The following is a 24413-nucleotide window of genomic DNA, read 5'->3' as shown; positions in this document are numbered from 1 at the left end:
CTGGCACACTATCGAAACCTTTTTTATCCGTTTTTACTTTTATCTCATGACAAGGTTTTGACAACAGTTTTCTTTCAATTCGCAATTTCAAAGTGTTACAATTTCTAAAACTGATTATTTAAAATGCCTTTTGCTCCTGAATTACGTACTCACTCGCAAAAAGTATGTACTCTTTACAAAAAAGCTATGAGGAATATCGAAGCATATTATGTGGCAAGGTAAACTGGCCAAAGTTAGAGTAAAGGTTTATGATGAGTACAGTATAATACAAAAACCTTATTTTCAGAAACGTCGTACGTTACCATCAAGTTATTTTGAGGGCTGAGTTCGACAAGAACAGAAATGTATCTGATGCTAAGGAGCGGCGTCGTTTATTGTGGGTGGGCGAACATGAAATGTTTTTAAAGGCTACTCCTCTGCCACCGTGTAAATGTAAGTCAGTTAAATGTTATTGTTCTTAGTTTTTCTACTTTAGACCTAGGCACCTCTGGACTTCAGTAGAAATAGTGAAAATGCTCAGAAAGACTCCATTTGTGTGAGCTCCTATTTCTGAAATAAAACTTTATTTATTCCAGTTGCTCATTCTGTTGGTGAAGCCGGTGGTGTAGCTTTTGAACGAGTTGTAACGCCCCCAGACTGGGTCCTTGATTATTGGCATCCCCTGGAAAAGGCTCACTTCCCAGAATACTTTAAAAAACGCGAAGCTCGCAAATGTGAATATATTCAGAAATGGCATTTAGGTCAACTGTATTGAATATCAACGTTAGATATTTATTGTCTTGTGTGAGTAAATGTTAGGTTTGATTCATTAATTACTGTTTTTTTTTGTTCTCAACTTAATATTAATTCTACAGCAATATAAAAATACATTGCTTCATATAATTCTTAGATTCATATTTATTTGAGATGTAGTTTACTCATCCTTTTGATCATACCGCATACCGGTCGGCCCGGCCTGGGCCTTTCGTAGTGTTACTGGACTGAATTTGGTTGTCAGCAATACTCAACGGGCTGTCAGTGTCATAATGACAGCAATTGACAGTACGAAACGTGACATTGTTTAGCTTTAGAGGTTATATTTATATGAATACATGAAAAACATATTAAAATTCACAAATTGCAATAAATATTAAAACAAATTACTGTTTTATTTAATATCGAGACAGTTTCATTCAAAAATTTAGTGTAAAATCTAGTTAGGAAGTATATAAATTGTAAATAATGGCGGAAGAAGGAACAGGGCTTAAGCAGCCGATGACTGAAGAGGAGAGGATCGCACTGGCCCAGAAACTGGACAAGGAGTTAGACGACTTCATTGATAGCCTGGAGAAGAAACGGTACACGGAAGGATGGCCCGAGGACAAATGGGAGGTGAGAAAAAGTTGCCAAACTATTCCTGATTGACAGAGGCTATATTTTTATGGGAGGAATTGGTAGATTTTCTCCCAAGACGCGGGTGAAACTGAGAAAACCCGCATGCCAAGGTCCACTTCTCGTACTAAGATAAAAGGAAGCATAGTATGTTATTCTGATGTAATATTAGCTAGGTATTAATATATAGTGCTTTTTTAGCCATGGAGAAAATCATCAAATTATCCGCTCCCGCTCAAATTATCCCTTTAAAAGATTTAATAACAAAAGTAAAATTGTCAGAGTCAAATACATAGTTTTATGTTTATGGGGTTGAAACCCTCGGGTCGTGGGGTCCGAATGCGCACACCCTGTATTTAAAAACCTGTCTAGGCGGCTGGTTGACGCTTCTCGTGACCAAAAGGCTGGCTATTACCTCGGACAAAGGATCAGCATGGCCATCCAAAGAGGTAATGCTGCCAGCCTCTTGGGTATGCTCCCAGTTGACAGCGGTGGGGATGAATTTTTTGACGCCATTTAGATATAGTGTATATATATATATTTTTTATTGTTCTACTAGGATAGTTTTTTTTTGTGTTGTAAATATCTATGTATATAACTAACTAACTAACTAACTATGGCCTGATAACATCTATAAAAGATGATTAAAGCTGCATCCGTTTCAGGGGGTTTGGCTTTGGCACTTGCGCTGATGGCTAACAAGGCCTATACGGGAGCGACATCGCCGGTCGCAACGTCCGCAGACAAATTGAGTTCCTGGTGATGTTAGAGGCTGTGCCATTCGTTGGTGACGTAGATCGCGTTTTTTGGAGAGCAGATCGAACCAGGCACTGTCATGCGCGACCACTCCATCGGATACTTTTTTCCTCCAACTATCACGGTCATCAGAGAGTTTTTCCCAGATGTTCGGGTCGATTTTAAACGATACCATGTCGCGTTTAACGCTATCTTTAAATCGCAACAATGGCCGCCCAACTGGTCGCTTGGCATCTGATATTTGGCCGAGGAGAGTTTGTCTTGGCAAACGAGAAGGTTCCATCCGCTGCACATGCCCTAGCCAGCGCAATCTTCTTTGTTTAAGAAGTGCGGTTATGCTAGGTATGCACGCCATCCTAAGCACCTTCTCGTTTGTTACTCGATCCTTCCAAGAAATATCCAATATGCGCCGGAGACAGCGCATATGGAAGTTGTTTAATCTCCGCTCCTGTTTAGCATACGATGTCCAGGTCTCCGCGCCATACAAGAGTATGGATAAGATGCATGTCTGGTAGATAATAATCTTAGTCTTAACTGTTAGATATTTGTTGTGCCAAACTCTTGCGCTCAGCTTCCCGAACATCGTAGAGGCCTTACCGATGCGGCTGTTTATTTCGGCGTCCAGGCAAAGGTTATTTGTGACTGTGGATCCCAGGTAGCAGAAGTTTTCAACAACCTCCAGTGGTGAACCATCCAATGAGATTGTGGGTATCTCAGTAGTCCCCTGCGTCATAATTACTGTCTTCCTTTCGTTGATTGACATAGAGAATTGCTTACATGCTTTATTAAACCTATCCAGCATTTCCTGAAGTTGCGATGGGCTTGAAGCAACAAATGCTGCATCATCCGCAAACAGTAAGCTATCAACGATAATATCCTGGCGATGTTTTTTGGATTTAAGGAGCGAAATATTGAAGAGCTTACCATCCACCCTGGTGTGAAGGAGTATGCCTTGTTGATTATCTCCGAACGCAACTTTGAGGAGTACAGAGAAAAATATACCGAACAGTGTTGGTGCTAGTACACAACCCTGCCGGACCCCTCTTCTCATGTCAAACGGGTCAGATGTATTGCCCTTATAAACAACAGAGGCTTTCATGTCTTCATGGAAAAGCCTTATTAGGTTTAACAGCTTCGGTGGACAGCCAATCCTCTGCAGCACAGCGTATAGTCCCTCCCTGCTCACAGTATCGAATGCCTTGTTAAGGTCAACAAAGGCCGTTAGCAGAGGTGTTCTTTGTTCCCTACACTTTTCCTGAAGTTGCCGGAATGTAAATATCATGTCTGTGGTAGATCTTTGTGCGCGAAAGCCACACTGAGATTCAGGATATACTCGATCAGCTAGCAATTGTAACTTGGAAAGGATCATACGACCAAGTAGTTTGCCAGCTATACTTAGTAAGGAAATTCCACGGTATGAATTGCAGTCGCCGCGGTCGCCCTTTCCTTTGTACAATGTGATGATGTTTGCATCGCGCATATCCTGAGGGATGTATTCTTCATTCCAGCATTTCACAAAAAAGTTGTAGAGTATAGGGCCCACACAACGCACCTTGATAATTTCAGCTAGAACACCGTCAATTCCCGGACTTTTACCACGCTTTAGCTGGTTGATAGCGGTAATAAGTTGCTCAACTGTAGGTACAGCGTCGAGCTCGGTGCAAACAGGTAACTCGGGGAACATTTGAACTGCTTCGGGCTCTACACCAATGGGTTGAGAGTAGAGATTTGAGTAGTGTTCTACCCATCTATGAAGCTGCCGATCCGCATCTAAGATGCAAGAGCCGTCAGCTTCCTTTAGGCGAGCTGTTTTGTTTGGTAAAGGGCCCAGCGCTTTCTTAATAACCGAGTATACGCCAGAAAAGTTGCCAGTTGAAGCATGACTCTGAATACTCTTACAAAGTTCCAACCAGTAAGAATTGGCACAAAAGCGCACATTGCGTTGGAGGTCTGCTTTGGCTTTAGACAATTCGCCGCGTGTCGTACTTGTCGGATAACTATGTAAATAAATAACTAAAAGAAAAAAAATCACTTTATGTTTATAATTTCAGGAAGAAATGGACAAGCATCCATTTTTTATGAAGTCAACACCAGAAAATGGGCAACTGTCTCCACTTGCGGAGGGCCTGGCTAAACTGAAGTATGATCCTGAGGAGAATACACCAGTAGAACTGGCTGGAAACTACAAGGAGGACGGCAACTTCAACTTCAAACATAAAAACTATAGATTGGCTATTTTAGGGTGAGTAATTAATCCTTCTTGGATAGTTTAGTTTATGGTATTACCATATTGCATGGTTTGGCTACAAGAGTAGAAAAAGTTCAGCTATAAGTGAAGAAAGTGAATTTAAAAGGTTATTAGTGGCTCATTGTAAAGTAGTTTAAAACAAATTGTAGACGAAGTGGGCCATGAATCAGTGTGGTTGTCTAAGATTAAGAAGAACATTATCATGAATTTATGAAAAACACATTGCAGTAAGTTATAAATACAAAATAGAGGCAATACATAATACGATATCATAGTACATGTTGTAAATAAAACAGTACATTTAATTTAATTTAATTAACTTAACTCTAAATAATTGTGCATATAATTGGGTATCAAAATGCCGCGCCGCCAATTTGGATGCACCTAAATACTTTTTGTTAACACAGATATTGCATTTACAGTTATACAGAAGGCATCAAACAGAGATGCGACGATGCTGAAATCAATGCAAGCCTATACAATAACCGGGCTGCGTGTCATTGGCATCTCAAGAACTACAGATCAGCCTTATTTGACAGCGAGAAGGCGCTAACTTTCAACCCTAAACATGCCAAGGCAAGATTACGCGCGGCCAAAGCTGCTCTCGAAATAACCAAGTACGATGTCTGCATTGAACACTGCCAAAAGCTATTAGAAGGAGAATCTAAGGACAAAGACATTGTCGAACTCCTTAATTCAGCGAAGAAGAAGACATTACAACAACAACGTGATCAAAGGAAGAAGGAGAGAAAAGGTGAGAAGGAGAATGAGCAGAAGGAATTGGTGGTTAAAGCAATAATTGAAAGAGGAATTAAAATTTCGAAGTGTGATGATGAAGATGATATAGATTTGTCTAAGTTAGAACCTAGTTTACCAGGAGCGCAGGACGCGATAGTACATGTTGAAGATGGTATTCTAAGGTGGCCAATTTTACTTCTATATCCAGAATATCAAATGACGGACTTTATCAGAGCTTGCCCCGAAAATGTGCCGTTACGAAGTCAGCTAGAACAGCTGTTCCCCGCGCCATGGGATGAAGAAAATAAGTACAACTGTTCTAAAATCAATGTCTATTTCGAAGGTTATGACAAAATGCCCCATATAGTTGATCCTACCAAGAATTTGGGCGACTTATTAGTGGTCAAATATTTTGAGTTGAAGGCTGGTACACCCGCGTTTTTTGTACTGCCTCGAGGCACCAGTATCGAGCGTAGATTTTTGGAAAGTTACATTTAATTGTAAATATTGTTCTTTTATGTATATTTTATTTTAAGTTTTATTTCTAAATTAAGTTTTATTTCTAAATATATCCAGTTTTACATTTTGTTAGAACATTTATTTTTACTTTCGCAGCCTTCATACTTTGACTTCTTTTTCTTAGGGTCATGGCACATTATACTGGCACCGCATCAGCACAGCTGCAACACGGCGTCGCCTCCGCCGACCGCGCATCGGCCGCGAGGTGTAAGCTTGCTGTCACCGCAAACTCAATATTGTTTTAATGAACACGCCTAGGACTTCGCTGCCGACTCAGAGTTACGGTCCGCTCGCTTGCAGCACGCGGGCTGCGAGCCGAGTTGTGTGGTAGCAGCAAGCGCGCTGACTGCCTGCCGTTGGCTTTTTCATATTGAAATTATGAAATATATAATACTATACACGATTTAATGCTCTAAATTGAATGACAAGTTAAATGCTGGCGTGGAGCGGTGCTGTTGCGGTGCCGGTATAATATGCCATGACACTTATTTTCATGACTGATTGCAGTCTCACACAGCGGCATTCTTTAACTAATACGATGTTGCAATAAAACAAAAGTGAATCTACAAAATAATATATTATTCAATGTCCTGTTCGTCCATGTCGTAGCCCTGTTGGTGCGCGTAGAACGGTCCGTTGGGTTCGTAATCCTTATCATCGCCCATGGCAGGGTATGGGTGGTGAGGGGCCGCACCCATCCATTGCGGGTACCAGTAGAGACCCTGGGGAAATGGGAAATTATATTAAAGTTATATACAATATTTTGGTAGATTATACTGTCTTCGTTACTAAGGTATTCATATCTGATTATCCTGCTCGCACAAAGTTTTTGGAGGCAAAGCAGTTTGAATCAAATCAAAATACCTTTATGAGGCGTTGGCCCATAGCTGTGTATATCGGGTGTGTCGTTCATAATCACATTAAATGAAATGCGTTAATATACTGGTTAATATATGTCGACTAACACAAAGATAAAAGAAAAATACGTAAAAATAAAAAAAATGATTTTTTCAAACAAAGTAAATGGAATAAAAATGTGCAAAAATTAGAACACCATATAAAAGTCAGTCATTACAAACAACTGAAATTCTCCCTTGAAAACTGTCAACTGATCAAAACATACGATACTCCTAACTTCTTCTGCTTTACACATGATGTTGTAAATTATAAAAACGAAAAATGACTCCTGTGGTTAAACCACTGAATGGATTAGGTTATTTTTTTTACAATTCGCCATAGAATATCATAAAGTATATGCGATATGATTTAATGTGATTGTGAACGACACACCCGATATACCCTAACACTACGATACACCGATATTTGTCACTAGGCGACTACTGCATCAAAAAAGTCTTATATGCTCTGTTTTATTTCCACGAAAGTGTTTTATAAAAGAAAGATAAAACATCGATAGTCGCCTAGGGACTTTTTTATAAAAGGAAGATAAAACATCGACAGTCGCCTAGAGACTTAAATATTTATGTCTGAGTATCTGAAGTCTACGAAGGTCAGCTATCGTTACCTTATTTCCGCCAGCAGCGTTGCAAGTAAACCTGTCGTCGTGTAGATCGATGGAATCCAGGTAACTCTTGCCCGCGATGGACCCGTAGTTCGGTGGGTACATGAACAAACACCCATCAAGGATATCTGGATACAGAAATATTTCATTAATCATTTGTTTGCACTATAATCCTGTGACTGTACTTTTTAGGCTCATCAGGGGTTCGATTCTGCTGATTTTACCTACTTTAGCGACATACGATTGATATGCAACTAAGATTCAATCCCGACTCAATTACGATTGAAGCGTATGTGGCATTCCATTTTTTTAAGGTATTTATCTATGATCCATTGATGCCTGAATGTAAGTTTTAAATTAAAAAAAAAAAAAAAAATCGATCCAATTTTCACATTATTAGCTTAGTAGAATCGAGCCCCTGGAAAGAGGTCGTTTCTATTTCCAATAAGAAAGTGCAAGATCTTACAAGGCACAGTGATGTTTTCCTCATCTCCATCTCCTCCGTCAGTCTTGGGTGTCGGTTCGATGTAAGGCGGCACTGCGTCGATACCAGTGCCCGGGTCGCCCGGAATTAGGAACGGACCTTGAGAAATAAAATGAAAAAAGTTAAAAATATATATTTAGTGCTATGGGTTATGATGGTAAAAATAATGTTTTTGGCGAACATAAATGTATCGAATAAATAATAGACATTGGGAGTCGGATGATCAATGGAATTGTAACGAGTCGATCGCTATCGATTTTAAATTTTGGTGGCCCAATAATTCGCCACGCTCACGGCATGGTCTGTGTTGGTACCTATGTAGATGTTTAACTGTGCTGGTGCTGGGGCCCTTTGCCCAGCATAGACAGTTCTGAATTTTTTGTGGTAGGTACTAGCTTTCGCCCGCAGCTTCGCACTCGTAGATGGCGCTGTGTGTGAAAAAAGATTTTCCCGCGTTTCGGTTGAAATTTTTCCTAAATTTACTTTGCTATAAACCTCACCGAGCCTGAGACCTTTCCAACGAATGCAAAACCGTGGAAATCGGTTCGTGAGTTCTGGATTTATAGCGTCAGGAAGGAAAACCCGACTTATTTTTATATAATACATGACGGTATCTGATTGATATTTATGGTATCAAAATAATGTCTAGAAGTTAATATTTAAGACCTCTATATTATTTAGGTCAGTATTGACATACTTACCTCCATAATGATTAGTGTAGTTCCACTCGCAGACGTGATGATCGCAGATCAACGGGGAGTGGGGTTCTTTGGTGTAGTACGTGTTGCCATTAGGTAAAGTCTGCAAGTAATATAAATAAATCAACCAGTTCAGGCTGCACAATCACGTCCGATAATCGGTGACCGTTTTTTTGTAGTACCTAGATAAAATAAGGTATCGTTCTGATGTGTCCTACAAAAAGTCTGAGGCGGGCAGTCTTAGGGCTGTGGTCATGGACTACAGATATGCCACCGAGAATTCCAAGGGTTACGTACTCATTCAAAAGCAATGAAGTTTTCTAGTAAACGAGACACACATAATTATGCAACCACGAAATGAGGTAGAAGTCAGACGTTGTGCATAATTAGTGAAGTGCAACTAACATAGATTTAAGTTTTATTTACTAACACATTTTGAATACAACATAGGTAGAATCAGATAAATAGATTAGGTATAGATATATATAGGGTATTCTATATATTCCATAATATAAAGTTTAAATAAATAAATAACGACTTTTGAGTCTATAGTTTGCCAAAATAGTTCAAGTTCATGAGTTCAAAATTGTTCTTACAAGCAAATAGTCGTGGTGCCGGTACCGAACGCCTTGGATATTGAAGTCCAGTATAAAGGAGCCTGACGTGATGATGCAGGATGCAGCAGACAGTGGCGGCAGCTTGTACATCTCTGTGCCGCATTTGACGATAGCCTTCGGTAATGTGGACACGTCACGGATTCTTTGTAAGAGTTTTTTGAAAGGAAACCTGTGGCAGTTGATTGGTTGTTAAGATGCTATAAAAACAACTGGCCTTTTTGGCGGAAGACATATACGTCCGTTTTTCTTAAACAACTCTTGACTTTGAAGTTTCAATGGAAAACTCCAAAGAACACAGTTGTTTTGGACACAGTTGTACTGAAGTGTTTGCTGTGGTTGAACTTAGGTCTACCTGTCCCCTTGCTTTATTTTCCTTTCATATCATATACTAGATTTAAACAGCAAATGTGCTAGCTGCTTGCCTCGCATAGATTTAAAGACACTATGATCTTGTAAGTTCAGGGCTAAATTCTAAGGAACCAATAAAAATGATGTGGTGAAGCAGTGTTGGTTTAGTGGCTGGTAAACTAGCTACACTGACCTGAACACACAAATGCCTATATGGCACTCCAAGCCATGCAAGTAATTGTCCGTCGGAAAGGAGATGCTGGGGTCGTCCAGGAGATAGTACTTGGCTTCGTCATGGAAGTGCAGGAAGCCGAGGAACACGAAGGACCGGTCCTTGCAGTAGGGTGCAACTCCTCGGCCCATGTTGTAAATGTCGCTGTATAGCTCCGACATGAAGATGTACACGTTTTTTCCGCAGTAAAATTCTTTAGGACAGAAGTTATAGGCCAAGATTATTTTCGAAATTATAATTTGGTATTTTATATTATTGAATCCTCGCAGAAGTTTGCATGTATGGATGTTTGTTCTTCTTTCACGCAAAAATAATTGGATTGATTTTAATAAAACTTGACGGTATTGTATATTAGAACAACATCGAGGGTCCTTTTTATCCATCCATCCAAACCCCTGGGGAAAAACTAGTAAAAATGAATTTCTTTTTAAAACTCTGTTTAACTCACCTTGGCTCATATAGAACTCCATAGGCACTGGTCCTCCCGTGTAGGTGGCCTTTCTTTCAGCAGCCACCGAGTTGTGGTTCTCGTACATCGTCAGCATGTTGTCTATGACGTCATCTAACGTGATCAGCAGGACCTTTCCGAAAGCAGTTCATTAGTGGGTTTTAGAAACTTTCACAAAGCAGCCCGAAGTCTGGAAGTTGGTGATTGATATCAGAGAGCACGTTAATGTCGGTCCTGCGTCTGATGCCTTTCCGGTCATGTCGGATTCCCGTCCCATGGACTATGAGAGTGAAGGAATAGAGAGCGCACCTGTGTCTTCGCAAATGCTTGTGTGCATATACAAGCTGTTGATTTGCATCCGTGCCATAGTCAAGGAGGTTAAAATTAAATACGTAAATAATCGATTTGAATTACGGTAGGTGGGAAAAAGCTAATATGCGCTGCTTTTTTTGATGTTGTAATTTCATGGTATTTCAGAATTTAGCCCACGGTTAAACACAAATCATAACAGAATTCCCCCGCGGCCACAGTGTGTGCGTGATGGCAGCTATGTGTGCGTAGACAGAGAAAACTAATGTCTACGTGTGTGCGTGAGTGTCGATGTGTGTGTCTTATCTACGACATGACAGCGCGAGCGCGCGAGCGAGCGAGACCGAGTGATACGCGATAGCAATCATTTTACCTAAAGTTTCGAAAATCACCTTCATTATTGTCATTAACTTCGTTTTACTTTACTTAGGTACTAATTTTTGAGCATAAATTTAACACAGATATCTTATTAACTACAGTAATAAGCAATACTAGTGCGCGAAAGAAAGTTCACTAACATGTTAACAGCTGATTGATAAAATGTTCGTTTTGCTTTATCTTTCAGCATAAAGTTTTCGCAGTGATTTAGTTTTTATTTTTGAATTAAATTGGTTAATAATTAGAAATTTTGCTTCCTTCTTAACGGTCTTAGGACCTTGGAACACGGAAATCTTATTAATGACGTAATACTAGTGCGCTAAAGGAAAGTTCACTGACCTGTTAACAGCTGATTGATAACATTTTCGGTTTGCTTTAACATTCAGCGTAAAGATTTCGTAGTAATTTTGTTTTTACTTTTCGATTAAATTGGTGAAAGATGTGTTAGTTAAGTGTAGGCACGAGGTGATTCTTTCGGCTCGTAGGTATTATTGGCGTGGTTAAGAAATCAACTTATTTACACTAATAAAATTGATTAAGCTGACTACGTATTTACAAAATGTACAAATAAATAAATTACCTAGTTTAGTTACCCGGAGGTACTGTTCAAAGCTGTCACCTTCACACTCTTGGCACAATCGAGCACGACGAAGTACCTAGGTAGCTGGTTGTCCTTCAGCTAACATAACACTATCACATTCGTTTTTATTGTGTCGAAAGCACTAAGTTGACGGTCCTAGCACATAAGTCTGTCACATGACCAGCATGACCCTCCGTGATGAGGGTTCCCGGTCGGTAAACATTTCCCGGAACATAGGTATGTACGGCTGTCATTGCACATCCTTGGCAGTCGTAACGGGTAGTCAGAAGCCAGTATAACCAAGGGGTATCGGGTTGCCCGGGTAACTGGGTTGAGGAGGTCAGATAGGCAGTCGCTTCTTGTAAAGCACTGGTACTCAGCTGGATCCGGTTAGACTGGAAGCCGACCCCAGCATGATTGGGAAAAGGCTCGGAGGATGGATGGCTGTTAGTACACTGTTGTCACTGATGGCATACAGGCGGACCATCGCCACCAACTCGTGTTCGTGTAGTTTTCCGTCATCTCGCACTTTGTACCTACACGTCGCGGAATTCAAAGCGCGCGTACGCAGCAGCGGCGGCGACATCAAACACACTGCTTGCCGTCGGCGCTTGTTTGTTCCGGCTTCAAGGGCACGCGGGGAGCGGCGCGGCGGCGAGGCGAGTGTGTGGGAGTACTCGCACTGTGATTGGGTGAATTTGGGTAGGCTGGATGATATACGATTTTTATTGAACGATCGTTGCGTATGCTTTGTGCATGTATCGTTTGCGTTTGTCTGAGTGCGCAGCGCGGTAGTAAGGCTAGTAACACACGCGCCGAATTAAAGTACGGCTGGGTTACACTGACGGATATACGTAAATAAGAAAAAAACATGAAAAAATTACCTACCCATTTTTTCGTTGATTTGGGTCGAGAATCATTAGCATATTTACGTCCTTGACTATGGCACGGATGCAAATCAACAGCTTGTAGTGTAATAGGTAATATGTTCTGCGCAGCTGATCTTATATGAGAACAGCCGCCGTGGACGGCAATCGGCTAGGAGGACATCATCACCATTTCAAGGACTCTTTGGTGCTTTGAATTTATTGTGGAAATTGGTCTTACCTTTAGTTCTTGGATGTGGAGTTTAACGAAACGTCCCAAATGATCTGTAGCTATGTGGATTCTTTCATTGATAAGATACTGCGGAGCAAAAATGTAAGTTGCTTATAATTCGTGACAGCCAAGCAAAGCATCTTTAATAGGTTGTATATGTGTTCTTGTGCAAAGCAATGTTACATTATCGAGAAAGATAAGCCACAAAGAAGCAAGATGCCACAACAGAGAACAGCCAACCCCCCTAAGGTACCTATAATGAAAGGAAAATGATTGCCTAGCTCTTGTTAGGAGTACCTGGTCTTCAGCAGTCTTAACCCTTAACATTTCATTCTGGTAAAGCCACAGGTTGTCCAGCTTGTCCGTGGGGTCGTGGCCGTAGATCTCGAATGCATCTATGATCATAGCCAGCGTGAGGTTCTCGTTGGGTTCTTGACAACATGGGTGGTTCCGTATGCTGTACGGTCGCTAAATTACGAAGATTATTATTTAGTTATAAGCTACTGTTAAACTCTACAATTTTTTCAAGCTGTGCCCTATAGGGTCCATATTGTTGACTGTAAAATGTACCACCTGTATAAAATATGGAATGCTAATAGAGACTTGATTATTGAGAGCTGTAGATACTCGTAGAGACTAGATTTTAGCGTGTTTTATTTTAGCAATCTAGGAATCAATCATGCAAAAAGTACCCCGACTGATCCTGAAAATTCTTGTATCATTTTGGCGCCCAACGTGGGACACTCACTTCGATAAAGAAATTTCGTTTGCAGATAGCTAGTTTTTAATGATTTTGACGTTTATTTTTCAGCATTAAAAATTATGTGTTTGTAGATTAGATACATATTTATATGATTTTATATTAAAAATACTTACAGTTATCTGTACAAGAAGGAGACATAACAGAAACAGCACGCATGCGTGAATGCGCGCGTCCATTTTGTAAGCATGGCGTCTGATCGTGTAGCGAGCGCGGGAGTAATTAAACAAATTGCCAATTTAAATGGCTGCCTTATCGCCAAACTGACCTTGATAGTTTTTATTGAGAAAACATTGTACCTACTTCTTGGAAAGTTAATACTCATTTGGTAAAATAATAGGGCTACGCCATTTCACCTTCATATCATTTATAATTGGATCCATCCTTCAGAAAAATATTGGCGTAGCTTCCTCGTCACTTTTAATATTATTGGAGCATCTTCCTAACTTCTGATTTCCAGTAATCACTTTAAAGTGTCTTGCACAAATTGCAGGTATCTCGACTTGTTGAAAATTGCATAGTTATGGGGGAGTGCCACAGGGTAGAATATTTGGACCTACACAAAATAAAAAAATATCGAATAACATTTTATATTATTTAAAATACACACCTAGAATTGTTCATTTCATCACAATACATATTATTAAGTATATTTATACAACATTATTGCACTTGGATACATTTCTAAATATTCATATGGATACAAGCCTGGATAAGTTAATCAGAACTAAACGGTTAGGCGTTATCGAAGACAAGCATCTTTTTATTATAAAGTTTTACCATCGAAACTTTGGAAGCCCAATTTCTTATACTAGGTATACAGATGGTAGAGTATTTAGACTGTTTTTTCTTTGTATTGTTAATTAGATAACTGCTTGGTAAAGCAACCCATCGACTGTGAGGCCATATTTAAGACTTAACCTTTCTTTATGGAGTTTTAGAGGTATTAATATTCGCGCAGTACATACCCACGTTTTCAGTTTTTAGTATTATGACAAGTTTCCTAACTGTCTTTAATACATAGTGAGTTGTTCTCATATGAAATATTTGAGGACACTAACAATACCATCTACCTAGAAGTAGACGCACAGCATTTTTCAATAACCTTAGTACCGATTTGATCTTTCTTTCACATAAAGATTGTTTTGTTTTGAGAAGACTGTTCGTCTACAGCTTTTACATCATATTTTTTTATCCTTGTATTAGTTTCATGTCATTGTTGTCAACTTTTAATTTACAAAAGTCATTGTCATGTTTCTCAGTTTCTTCAAAATCATCTGTATACTTAATATAATATTTGAAAACGTTGGTATCACAATAATCACATATTCTCACAATATCTCAATGTAACATAACTATCTAGTCTAATCAACATGTATAATTTAGTACAATATTCTATTAATATAATCAACAACAATTATATTTAGAAGTGGAAGACTTAGTTCGGATATAGTCGTCTGAATATGAGCTAGTTTACTTCTCCAATCATCTTAATAAATAAAATGTATAAGTTTGTAAATAGATCTTTCAGAATGACTTAACACAAATAATTAAATAACTTTTTTTATAAACTAAACATGTTCAATATATACGCTTGCTTTTCTTTTTAAATTAGGTGTTTCAAAATCGGAGTAAACTAGGACTTGATAAAATATCAATGATTTACAATACAATACCTAAGATTAATGTAAATATTATCCAAATATGTTTTTGATATTTATACGTAAGTACAAGCAGATAACATCGCTGTTGATAGCGACATAATCAATGGAAGACTTCGTTGTTACATACTTCAAAAACGTAATATTTCATTGGAAGACATTGGATTAACAGTACTTCATACAATATTTGTAGAATAAGCTAGACAATTATAACTATATACATAAAAATCTGGAGTAAAACGAAGTTGCGAAGGCAAAAGGCGATCGTTCTCTTAAACATTAATTATTGTCACTATACGAAGAAATAAGTCCGCTAACAAAAACTATTTGCCCATGTACTAAACAGACCTAAGATACAAAACTTATCAATACACCGGTCTAGGTACATAAATCATGCATTCAACATTCAGCCGTATTATTATCGCGGCAAAGTTTAGTTTACGATGTACGCGTAAATCTAAAAATAGTTCAACAATGAGTCTATTATTATGGGAAATTAGAACGGCAATCCTATTTTGAATGCCTTGATCAGAGCCGATCCAGAATCGTACATACCGATGACTCCAAAAAGAACACCCAGGGCTATTATGAAGTAATCATACGCAATCCTTGTGCTTTCAAGTGTGTTGCCCTTCAGTTTGAGGTGGAAGTAGGCTGGCCAAATGAAGCTCAGCATAGTTCCCGTGAAGCTGCCGATGAAACCCATCAGGATAGCGAAGTGAGGAATAAATATTGCCATCAAAATAGTGAACATTATCACTCCCAGTCTCCATGCAAGTCCCCACACCTTCAGCTCGCCATCTAGTGCATAAATTACTGGGAATATTGTTTTAGGTTTGCCTCTAAACAGAGCACGCTCCAGCAGATCACACGCCGCATAGTAAGGCAGAGGGTAACTCAGCACTGCCTTAATGACAAGGAAAAAGTTGACTAGACCCTTAAACCCAGCTGAACGCAAGTTATTCGTAATCACCTGTTGCGTATCGTTTTGGAAAGTCAAAAAGCACAAGTATCCGAAAATGGATTTGAATGCTGCAGCGGCAATGTGAGACCAATCTAACATCCATTCGAATTTGGAACGATCCTCCATGTTACCTTCTAGTGTTGGCAGGAATATCTGCGAAGTGTATGAAAAGACGATGACGCCCAAGCTGATGGGAAAGTTCTCAAAATCTAAAGTCCATTTGACTTTAGACCAGCCCCAGTCGCCGATGTTAAGGATACAATAACCCAGAACGATAGCGTTTATTATCAAGTGGCTCATGGTACACCAGAAGGACAGCATACTCACACTTTTGAGCGATTTCAAGAAAGCCAAAGGCAGAAGGAATATGCCTGTTAGCATCATCCAAGACCTAGCGTCAATAGCGCCATCAGGGAAGGTGCCAATCATAAGATCACCACACACGACGACGTAAAGAATGCATGTCATTAGCAGTTCGATAATTTGAGCGAGATTGACAATTCTTGCGCCATATTTCCTGCCGAAGCATTCTTTAGCGATGCTTACATAGGAGTCACGAACTCGTACACGTTGGCCCGACACGGGATCATCTTCATAGAGGCATTCGACGAGGATCTTACCAGTGTAGCAGCAAATATGTGCGATGCCGATCATCGCAGCGATGGCCCAGTAACCGCCTTGTAGGACGGCGAACGGCAGGGACACTACGAACATACCCTGGAAAAATAAATACAAATACATTAATCAATATATCGCAGGTGACGATTGACGTATGAATACCGAGCCTCTTTTGTTTTACACACCTGAATAGCATTAGTGACGTTCCAAGCTGCTTGGTATTCATTGATTTTTGCGCCAGGCGGGCCACCACCTTCCTCGAAGCCTCCGCCTTCTTCAGATGAAGCATAAAAATCTACGCTTTGCATGCTCTGAGTCCTGAAATCACAAAAAAATGAAAATGGCTGTCCTATCGCAATATTTTTTATACTGGATTTGGATACTAATCTTACCTGGGAGCTCCATCTTGCTGAGGATAGGTGTTCTGATAGCTGGTGAAAGAGTCTTCGGCCTGCAGGGCTCCGCTTAGGAACGGGTTCGTGGGATTAGTTGACTGGTAGCTAGGCGATGTGGTTTCATTCATAGTTGATAGTTCGCAGCTTTCACCCATATTGTCTGGAAGATTTTTAAACCATGAATGTTATGAAATAATGTAAAGCATCTGAATCGAATGATGTAAGTTTTCGCGAAATCTAAAGATCAGAAACTAGTGTTACTTTAGCGTTGTCTTGAAGAAAGGAAAACTTTACTTCATGAGACCCAAAAATAGTCTTAAGTTTATTGATTAACCTACTGACCTTCTACCAAAAACTCACCTAAGTTCGCGAACCTGACGTTTTGTGGCGGACGCGGAGGAGCGCCCGGCTTCTCCGGGATCTGTTGCCTGACAGTCTGCATCGTCACGTCCAGCACATTCCTCAAGGGAGGCAACTTGAACTTGCCCAGGTTTATCATCTTCAAGCCGGTTTGTACCTACTTCACACACCTCACAGGCAGTATAAGCCAATCAACTAGCGATTTAATATACTTAATGCATATACTCTTGCCAATTAAACTTTAAAATTGACACCAACGGGAAGACATCGATTTACTATCTCGGTAAATATATTTTCACTTTCTATTCACGAACTAATTTATAAATATTATTTTAATTCTTAACACTATTGGAAGACTTCTTTACACTACTCTAATTTAGTTTTTATTACATTATAGTTTGAACGTGCCTTTGGTATTTGGAGCAGCCATTTTCCCCGTCGATTTACTTTATTATACTCATTGTTTTAAGGTGTCGAATTTCGATTATTGTGTTTTATTCACTAATGTTTTTTCACGGGTTTGTGGTTTTAACGTTTTAGGGTTGATTTTTGTTGGGTTTTATCATTTTTAATACGTTATTCGGGGATACAATGGCTGTTCGGCACGGTGGGTCGCACTGTGGGGTTGAGTCGCGCGGCGCAAGGGAGGTGCGCGCTGAACCGATCGATAGATCGAGTACACGCCAACATATCTCACGGGAAGGAATGTTAACTTTTGCTGAACGTTTACTTAGTTTAGCGTTTTACACCTGCCCTCAAACATACTGTTATGACTAAGGGGTAGTTTGTTCTTTCTTGTGCTCTTATGCGCTAAGTTGACCTAATTTTCAAGCGCTATTGAATACCTACCCAATGTTGATTCGATTATTATTAACTATATCAGAACACGGCTATAGCGAAATAAATTCATGAATTTTAATATCTTCTTAAAATGCTATTTTCTTACAATCAAGGAATATTCTGAAAGAGAAATGAATTATGAAAATTGTTGGTATACCTAGTACTGCCTTATTTATTACTGCATATTTGTTCATTCGACTGTCTTAATTTAGGAATATGCGTTTATTATGGTTGCAAAAGGTCCCAGAATCTACTTTCATTATATTTTGATTAATATAAAATTGCGAATGTACGCTGTGGCTGTATGAAATGACCTGGAAGGTCTTTCGACGACAGGTCTATTTAGAGATAAATATCGTTCCGCTCGCATGAACAAAATGGTTTACGTGGATGATACGCGTAGTATTGTTTCTGCTCATTCCCCATTAGAGGATGGCTTGAGTATGGTGTCTATAGGAGTATAAAAATTGGTACGCATGCATTCATCAGATCCTGTAAAAAAGACATTCATTTTGATATTTAAGATCAAGTTACCTATATGAATGTGGGTATGGAGAAAAAGAACGACCAAAAAAACGATCGATGATGGATGCAAGACGATATGGCTGAAAAGAATTTCATTAGAGAGATGGCAGCAGACAGAAGTATGGAAGAGGAAGACATGCTTCGCCGACCACAAAAGGTAGTCAGGGAATCAGGGAATGATGATTAAAGTGCAGCTTAGGCATTCATTATAATACTTTTTGTTAATTATCTTCAGAAACTTAAATCAATTACATAAACTACAGTCCTAAAAATAAAAGTATCACTCAAATAGTTACCAAATGGAGCTATAAAAGTCTAACAGCGGCTTTCTACAATAGGGCAGTAAACTTTGATTGGCAATTAATACAATTGGCAATTAGATGTGTTGCTCCCGTTTGCACTGGGGTTTGACAGTCGAAATGGCCCGTCCTGGTCGTGTGTTGTTCTTGCTTGTGTTACTGATATCATGTTTGACGATAACCGTAAGTTACTGCTACGCGTTGCAAGTAGTTTTCGTATTTTGAGGCACATGCACTAGTTACATGCATTTTAAAAACCTGCGGGTCCAGCGACTCGCGGATATACCAAAGCAAAATACCTACACACCCGCGGGCTCTTGTCACTTGTCTCTTGCGCATGTTAACTTGCTCCAACTACTTCCACCGTGTAGACGCACCCTTAAAGTACTCAGATTATTTCAGAATGATCACACTACCTTTGCCTAGCTGCCACCCGCATCCAGAAGGAACTACTGCTGATTCTGATATCTAAGCTGTATTGTTGCCAAGTTTCATTAAAATCAAGGCAGTGGTTTTAGCGTGACAGTAACAAACATACCAACATACCTACCGTATAACCTAAGTACATAGATAACATACTAACATCAGTAGCAGTCTACGTCGTAATGTACAAAGTTGATAGTTTTCTTACATATAACTTAAGCTCATTAATTACCGTGTAATCCTAGCATCCGTATGTAATATCGAACCACCCATGCTGCCGGGAGCCGAGCGAGAATCTAACACTGGCCATGGTGATAGACGCTTACGAAATCTACGGCCATGACCCTACGGACAAGTTGGACCATCTTGCGCATTACCAGATTGAGATGATGAAGATCAAACGGGCTCCTGATCAGGTATAAGTTCCATGAGAGGTAGGGATCATGGACATTATAGAAGATAAGAATATGAGAGTGATAAAATAGTTCTCCCAGGTCCCTTACAACCTTGTCTTGTCCTAGTTACCTAAGTGTAATTCCCTTTCCATCAGAGTATCTCGAAGTGCAGAGTGCTTCTGATAGTCTTTCCAAAAGACGAAATTCTGAAAAATATATTTGCTGACTATTCAAAACATTGCGTCTGATGCTCTGTAATTTATCTCCATTTATTTCAGTATATAATCAACGAACATGTCCACATAGCGACGGATCACCTCGCAAGGTTTACTCATATGCATATTAAGGAATTAAAGGTAGGTGTTTGTTGTTTCAACGTGGTCTTCCATGTTTCGGAAGCCACGATATATTGCTGAGTCTATGGCTTCCGGGTGGTTTGAAGCCAGAAAGTCTGACAACTAGTCTTGCCAAGGGGTATCGAGTTTCCCGAGGGTAGAGGAGGCTAGGTAGGCAGTCGGTCTATGTCCAGACTGGAAGCTGACACCAACATAGTAGGGAAAAGGCTAAACAATGACGTTTGTTGTTTCAATTTTCATATCTTATGTGATAACTTGACCATCATTATTTTGGTCTATAATTATGAATATTTTCTTACAGGTGCTACTGATAGCCTTAGACGATACAATAGACAACATGCTGACGATGTATGACAATCATAACGCTATTAAGACCGAGAGGGTCGCCACTTACAACTCGGCGGCTGGCGGCGCTGTGCCTTCTGAGTTCTATATGAGTCAAGGTAAATATGTTCTAGTGTGTGTAGGTACCCATAACTGAATATATAAAGAATGTGGGAGCACCCAAGAGGTAAAACCATGATGAAAACCTTTATCTACATTTTTGGTATAGGTATCTAACGTAACGTAAGTACGCGTAACAGTGATTTCGATTAGCCAAATACTTCGATATTTTTCTAGAATTAATGGGAAGACAGCAAAACTACGTAGTCAGAAAACAGAAGATCACATATGTCAATGCAGTTGTGAATATAATAACCAACACTCATGATCAATACCAAAATCCCTGTGACTCATTTCCTCAGAATCCCGTTCACTATCCTGAACTTTGTTGCGAAACTAATCAAAGCTCTGATTATCTAATGCCAAAAGACCTGTTCCAGAGTACTACTGCGGTAAGAACGTGTATATCTTCGTGTCGGAGTTATACAGTGACATATACAACATGGGCCGAGGCCCTACGCCCTACTGCAAGGGCCGCGCCTTCCACTTCTTGGGATTCGTACACTTTATGGACGACAAGCGATATTTCTTAGAAGAGGATCCTAATGTTGTGTTCAGTATGGACAACTTCGTGCATGGATTGGAGTGTAATATTGGGATTTGTGTGTTCAGGTGATTATTTAAGATGATTATTCATCTGCTTAGACGCTACGGTCTTACCCCCAAAAGTCAGTAGGTGTCACATCAAGTCAGTTCAGCTCTTTTGTGTTGCTAACTGCTAAAATTAACTTCGGCATCTTACATCGACCACATAAAAGCATTTCTTCTGCACATGTAGATTTGCACCTTTACAACCTTATATCAATATGATATGCTCCACTATTTGGTCCAGGTTTCCTTTCAAGAAGAACCTGCAACACATTCGGGACGTGTCCACATTGCCGAAGGCTATCGTCAAATGCGGTACGGAGATGTACAAGCTGCCACCCCTGTCTGCTGCCTCCTGCATGATCACTTCAGGCTCCTTTATCCTCGACTTCAATATTCAGGGCGTTCGGTATCGACACTACGATTATTTGCTGGTGAGTGAGAAGATAGGCTTGACTTCATCTGGGACTGGTACTGGTTTCAAAGTCCTGGTGGGTAAAGAAACAACCTCTCGAGTATGAGGGTGTGGGTTCGATTCCAGGTCACGCAAGTACCAATGCAACTTTTCTAAGTTTGTATTGTAGGTACTTTCTTAGTATATCTTGGACACCAATGGCTGATAAAAAGGTGGAGGAAAACATCTTGAAGAAACCTGGACTATAAAGTCTGAAATCACCAACCCGCCTTGAGCAAGCGTGGTGATTAATGCTCAATCCTTCTCCGTGTGAGAGAAGGCCTCTGCCCAGCAGTGGGACGATAAAAAGGCTGTTACAGTACAGTACGGTTTTCGAAGGTAAAATAGAGATTGAAAGCCGATCTGCCATAGTTAAGTAACGCTTGGCACTGTCGGTCTATAGATTGGTGACCATCTATTGTCATCATAGGTTCCTACGCGTCTCGGAATGCATGTTGTCAGGCTCGGCTGTCATTTGTATATCTTTGACAGACGTGGAAACTAGTTTGAATACTTGGGGGGTATCGGGTTGTCCTGGGTGGTAACGGGGTTGAGGAGGTCAGGTAGGCAGTGATATCACGTAAATTACTGGTACTCAGCTACATTCAGTTAGAATGGAAGGCGACCTCAACATACTAAGGAAGTAAATTTTTTGGTCCACTGGTCGCAGATAAATATTCAAAGCATATTGAATTTGTTTCTAGTTCATGCCAAACGGCCAAGCTTACTACACGAAAGAGAAGTACTCTCCAATGTTCTGTGACCATCATGTTTGTGAGTGGAACTACACCAACTTTTATGGCGGTAAGGAGTTCACAATACTTTGACTTCGCTTTTAACGTTTGAAAAAGGAATTTAAAAATGTATTAAAGTCTGTTGAATTTTGGTATGTCAGGTCCATTTATAATTCCTGGTGATCCTGGGACGGGGCTGTCGCCAGTGCCACCGTTCATCGAGCAAACGACTGATGCCGTGTCCACAACTGATCCCAACGGGCCCGGAGGAGGGCCTGGAGGTCCAGACGGGGGGGAGTCCAATATTACCTGTAAGTTCTCCCCTAGAATCCTCCTGTCATCTAGTGAGCTACAGATACTAGGCTCCTTTTCCTTATTTAGGCCTACAGGCTTTTCACGTTAATGAAAATCGGTCTTAGTAACTTCTGCTATTAATAACCTGAGATTTCTGCTTTTTCTACCTGAGCAGATACTTAAGTCTATATAGGCTTAACATATTTTTGGCGCATACCTACAAATTTTTTCCTGCCATTTCGTAAAGGGTTATGATGTCTTATATGTAGTTTGAGTTTAAATAATGTTGTTTTAAGATTCGCTGGACGGCTGCTGGTACATGTTCCCTCCTAACTACGGCTCCATCGCTGGCATCAGCTACCTGGACCCGCTCAGCGTTAACGAGTATCGATTCACTTGTCAAGGATCCGGGAATAAGGTATGGCTACTACTGGTCTGTTACCACAGGTTTTGACCACGATTTCGTTTTCCACTTATAAAAACCTGCCAAGTGCAAATCGGACTCGCGCAAGTAGGTTTCCGAACCATCCAAACTAATATTCTATACATAATTATGGATATCGAGCTAAAATGAGCAAAAAAATACTTTTGTTGTATGGGAGCTCCTCGAAATATTTATTTAATTCTAGTTTTCAGTATTTGTTGTTATAGCGGCAACAGAAATAGGTACATCATCTGTGAAAATTTCAACTCTCTAACTATCATGGTTCATGAGATACAGCCTGGTGACAGACGGACGGACGGACGGAGAGGAGCGAAAACAATAGGGTCCCGTTTTACCCTTTGGGTACGGAACCCTAAAAAGTGTGTTTTTCAAACTATTCATTTTACAAATCATTCCATTACTAGGTACATTATTTAGTGCGTGACAAATCTGGCAATGTTTATTGGATTTCTTTTAATCAATAACTTCATTTCCAGGGCCTATACTGGTATCCACAATGGATGGGCGCTTCGCCTCACCATCCTTACCCGACAGCGGGAGATACACCAAGCTCACTGTCCAGGCCCGTGGATCCCGTGTACTACCCGCACCAGCAAGGCAACCCGCCCCCCGCACTCATGCTGCCCCCACGAAACTGAATAAATTATTTGTTTACGTACACCACATTTTTTTTTAATTAAATAAATAATCTTTATTGTCACCAAAAAATTATAAATAATTACTAGTTTCTGCCCGCAGCTTTGCTTGTAAGGTGAGTTGATAAAAAGATATCACCTATCTACACACCAAATTTCGATCAAATCGGTCTAGCAGGTTTTGTGTGAAAGAATAACAAACATTCATCCATACATACATTCTCACAAACTTCCACATTTAGAATATTAGTAGGAAGTAGGACTAGCTGTTTTACCACGCTGCGGAAGAATGTGGATTCCCGCGGCCCCGCGCCCACGTGCAAGGAGGACACGGGGGGTTTTAGCCAGTAGGAGTCCGGCATACGCCTCCGCCTCTCCCCAAGGGGAGGAAGTCCATGAGGATTTCCCCCTCCCAAAAAAGCTGTTTTACTCGGTTTAACCCGGGTCTCGTGGGAACTACTGCCCGTGCCAGGATAAAATAGCCTATGTTACTGAGGAAGAGTGCAGCTTTCCAACAGTGAAATAATTTTTCAAATCGATTCTCTAGTTTCGGAGCCTTTAAAACTAACGAAAATTCCTCCTTATCATATTAGTATAGGTAATAGTCATTTGTTCATTTGCAAACATGGGTTATTGAACAGATGTTTTATTTATAAAAGTTCTTCATTCTGTGTCTGCATATGTGTGGCTAAAATACCTGATACAAAAAAACAAAATAAAACCCTCTACTACGATTTTTAATAACTTTTATTCATATTCATAATAATCATAATTTACACAAACATAACGATACCTAGAGTCAACTCATTTAGTTGAGAGTTTTAACCTAAATATATTTAAAAATAAATGTCAAGTTAAATGTAAGATAACTTTATTG

At 40.0% G+C, this 24413-nt stretch overlaps 5 protein-coding genes across 5 annotated transcripts; 3 read left to right on the top strand and 2 right to left on the bottom strand.

The window, feature by feature from the left end:
• Window positions 1-31: 31 nt before the first annotated feature.
• On the top strand, window positions 32-942 carry LOC110382064 (NADH dehydrogenase [ubiquinone] 1 beta subcomplex subunit 9). The gene is made up of 3 exons (XM_021342540.3): window positions 32-218; window positions 287-432; window positions 576-942. Exons 1-3 carry the CDS (start codon window positions 124-126, stop codon window positions 752-754), a joined length of 420 nt encoding a protein of 139 aa, XP_021198215.1. The 5' UTR covers window positions 32-123; the 3' UTR covers window positions 755-942.
• A 99-nt stretch (window positions 943-1041) lies between these two features.
• Window positions 1042-5681, top strand: Dpit47 (DNA polymerase interacting tpr containing protein of 47kD). Its single transcript, XM_049845797.2, has 3 exons — window positions 1042-1371; window positions 4179-4369; window positions 4798-5681. Exons 1-3 carry the CDS (start codon window positions 1222-1224, stop codon window positions 5609-5611), a joined length of 1155 nt encoding a protein of 384 aa, XP_049701754.2. The 5' UTR covers window positions 1042-1221; the 3' UTR covers window positions 5612-5681.
• Window positions 5682-6195: 514 nt separating this feature from the next.
• LOC126055643 (uncharacterized) lies at window positions 6196-13477 on the bottom strand. The gene is made up of 10 exons (XM_049845790.2): window positions 13223-13477; window positions 12644-12814; window positions 12356-12433; window positions 9982-10114; window positions 9495-9726; window positions 8933-9122; window positions 8340-8439; window positions 7621-7737; window positions 7158-7282; window positions 6196-6354 (listed from the first exon to the last, which is right to left on the bottom strand). Exons 1-10 carry the CDS (start codon window positions 13283-13285, stop codon window positions 6211-6213), a joined length of 1353 nt encoding a protein of 450 aa, XP_049701747.1. The 5' UTR covers window positions 13286-13477; the 3' UTR covers window positions 6196-6210.
• A 203-nt stretch (window positions 13478-13680) lies between these two features.
• LOC110382066 (vesicular inhibitory amino acid transporter) lies at window positions 13681-17851 on the bottom strand. Its single transcript, XM_021342544.3, has 4 exons — window positions 17105-17851; window positions 16742-16904; window positions 16535-16667; window positions 13681-16448 (listed from the first exon to the last, which is right to left on the bottom strand). Exons 1-4 carry the CDS (start codon window positions 17241-17243, stop codon window positions 15264-15266), a joined length of 1620 nt encoding a protein of 539 aa, XP_021198219.3. The 5' UTR covers window positions 17244-17851; the 3' UTR covers window positions 13681-15263.
• A 921-nt stretch (window positions 17852-18772) lies between these two features.
• LOC110382049 (uncharacterized) lies at window positions 18773-23560 on the top strand. Its single transcript, XM_049845787.2, has 10 exons — window positions 18773-18951; window positions 19437-19607; window positions 19865-19942; window positions 20244-20385; window positions 20767-20998; window positions 21219-21408; window positions 22133-22232; window positions 22324-22473; window positions 22753-22874; window positions 23378-23560. Exons 1-10 carry the CDS (start codon window positions 18850-18852, stop codon window positions 23537-23539), a joined length of 1449 nt encoding a protein of 482 aa, XP_049701744.2. The 5' UTR covers window positions 18773-18849; the 3' UTR covers window positions 23540-23560.
• The last annotated feature ends 853 nt before the right edge of the window (window positions 23561-24413 follow it).

The sequence above is a fragment of the Helicoverpa armigera genome, chromosome 25 (genome assembly GCF_030705265.1).
Source record: "Helicoverpa armigera isolate CAAS_96S chromosome 25, ASM3070526v1, whole genome shotgun sequence".
Classification (NCBI taxonomy): domain Eukaryota; kingdom Metazoa; phylum Arthropoda; class Insecta; order Lepidoptera; family Noctuidae; genus Helicoverpa; species Helicoverpa armigera.
Note: the sequence above shows the minus strand (reverse complement) of the source record. Positions and strands in the feature narration are given on the sequence as shown.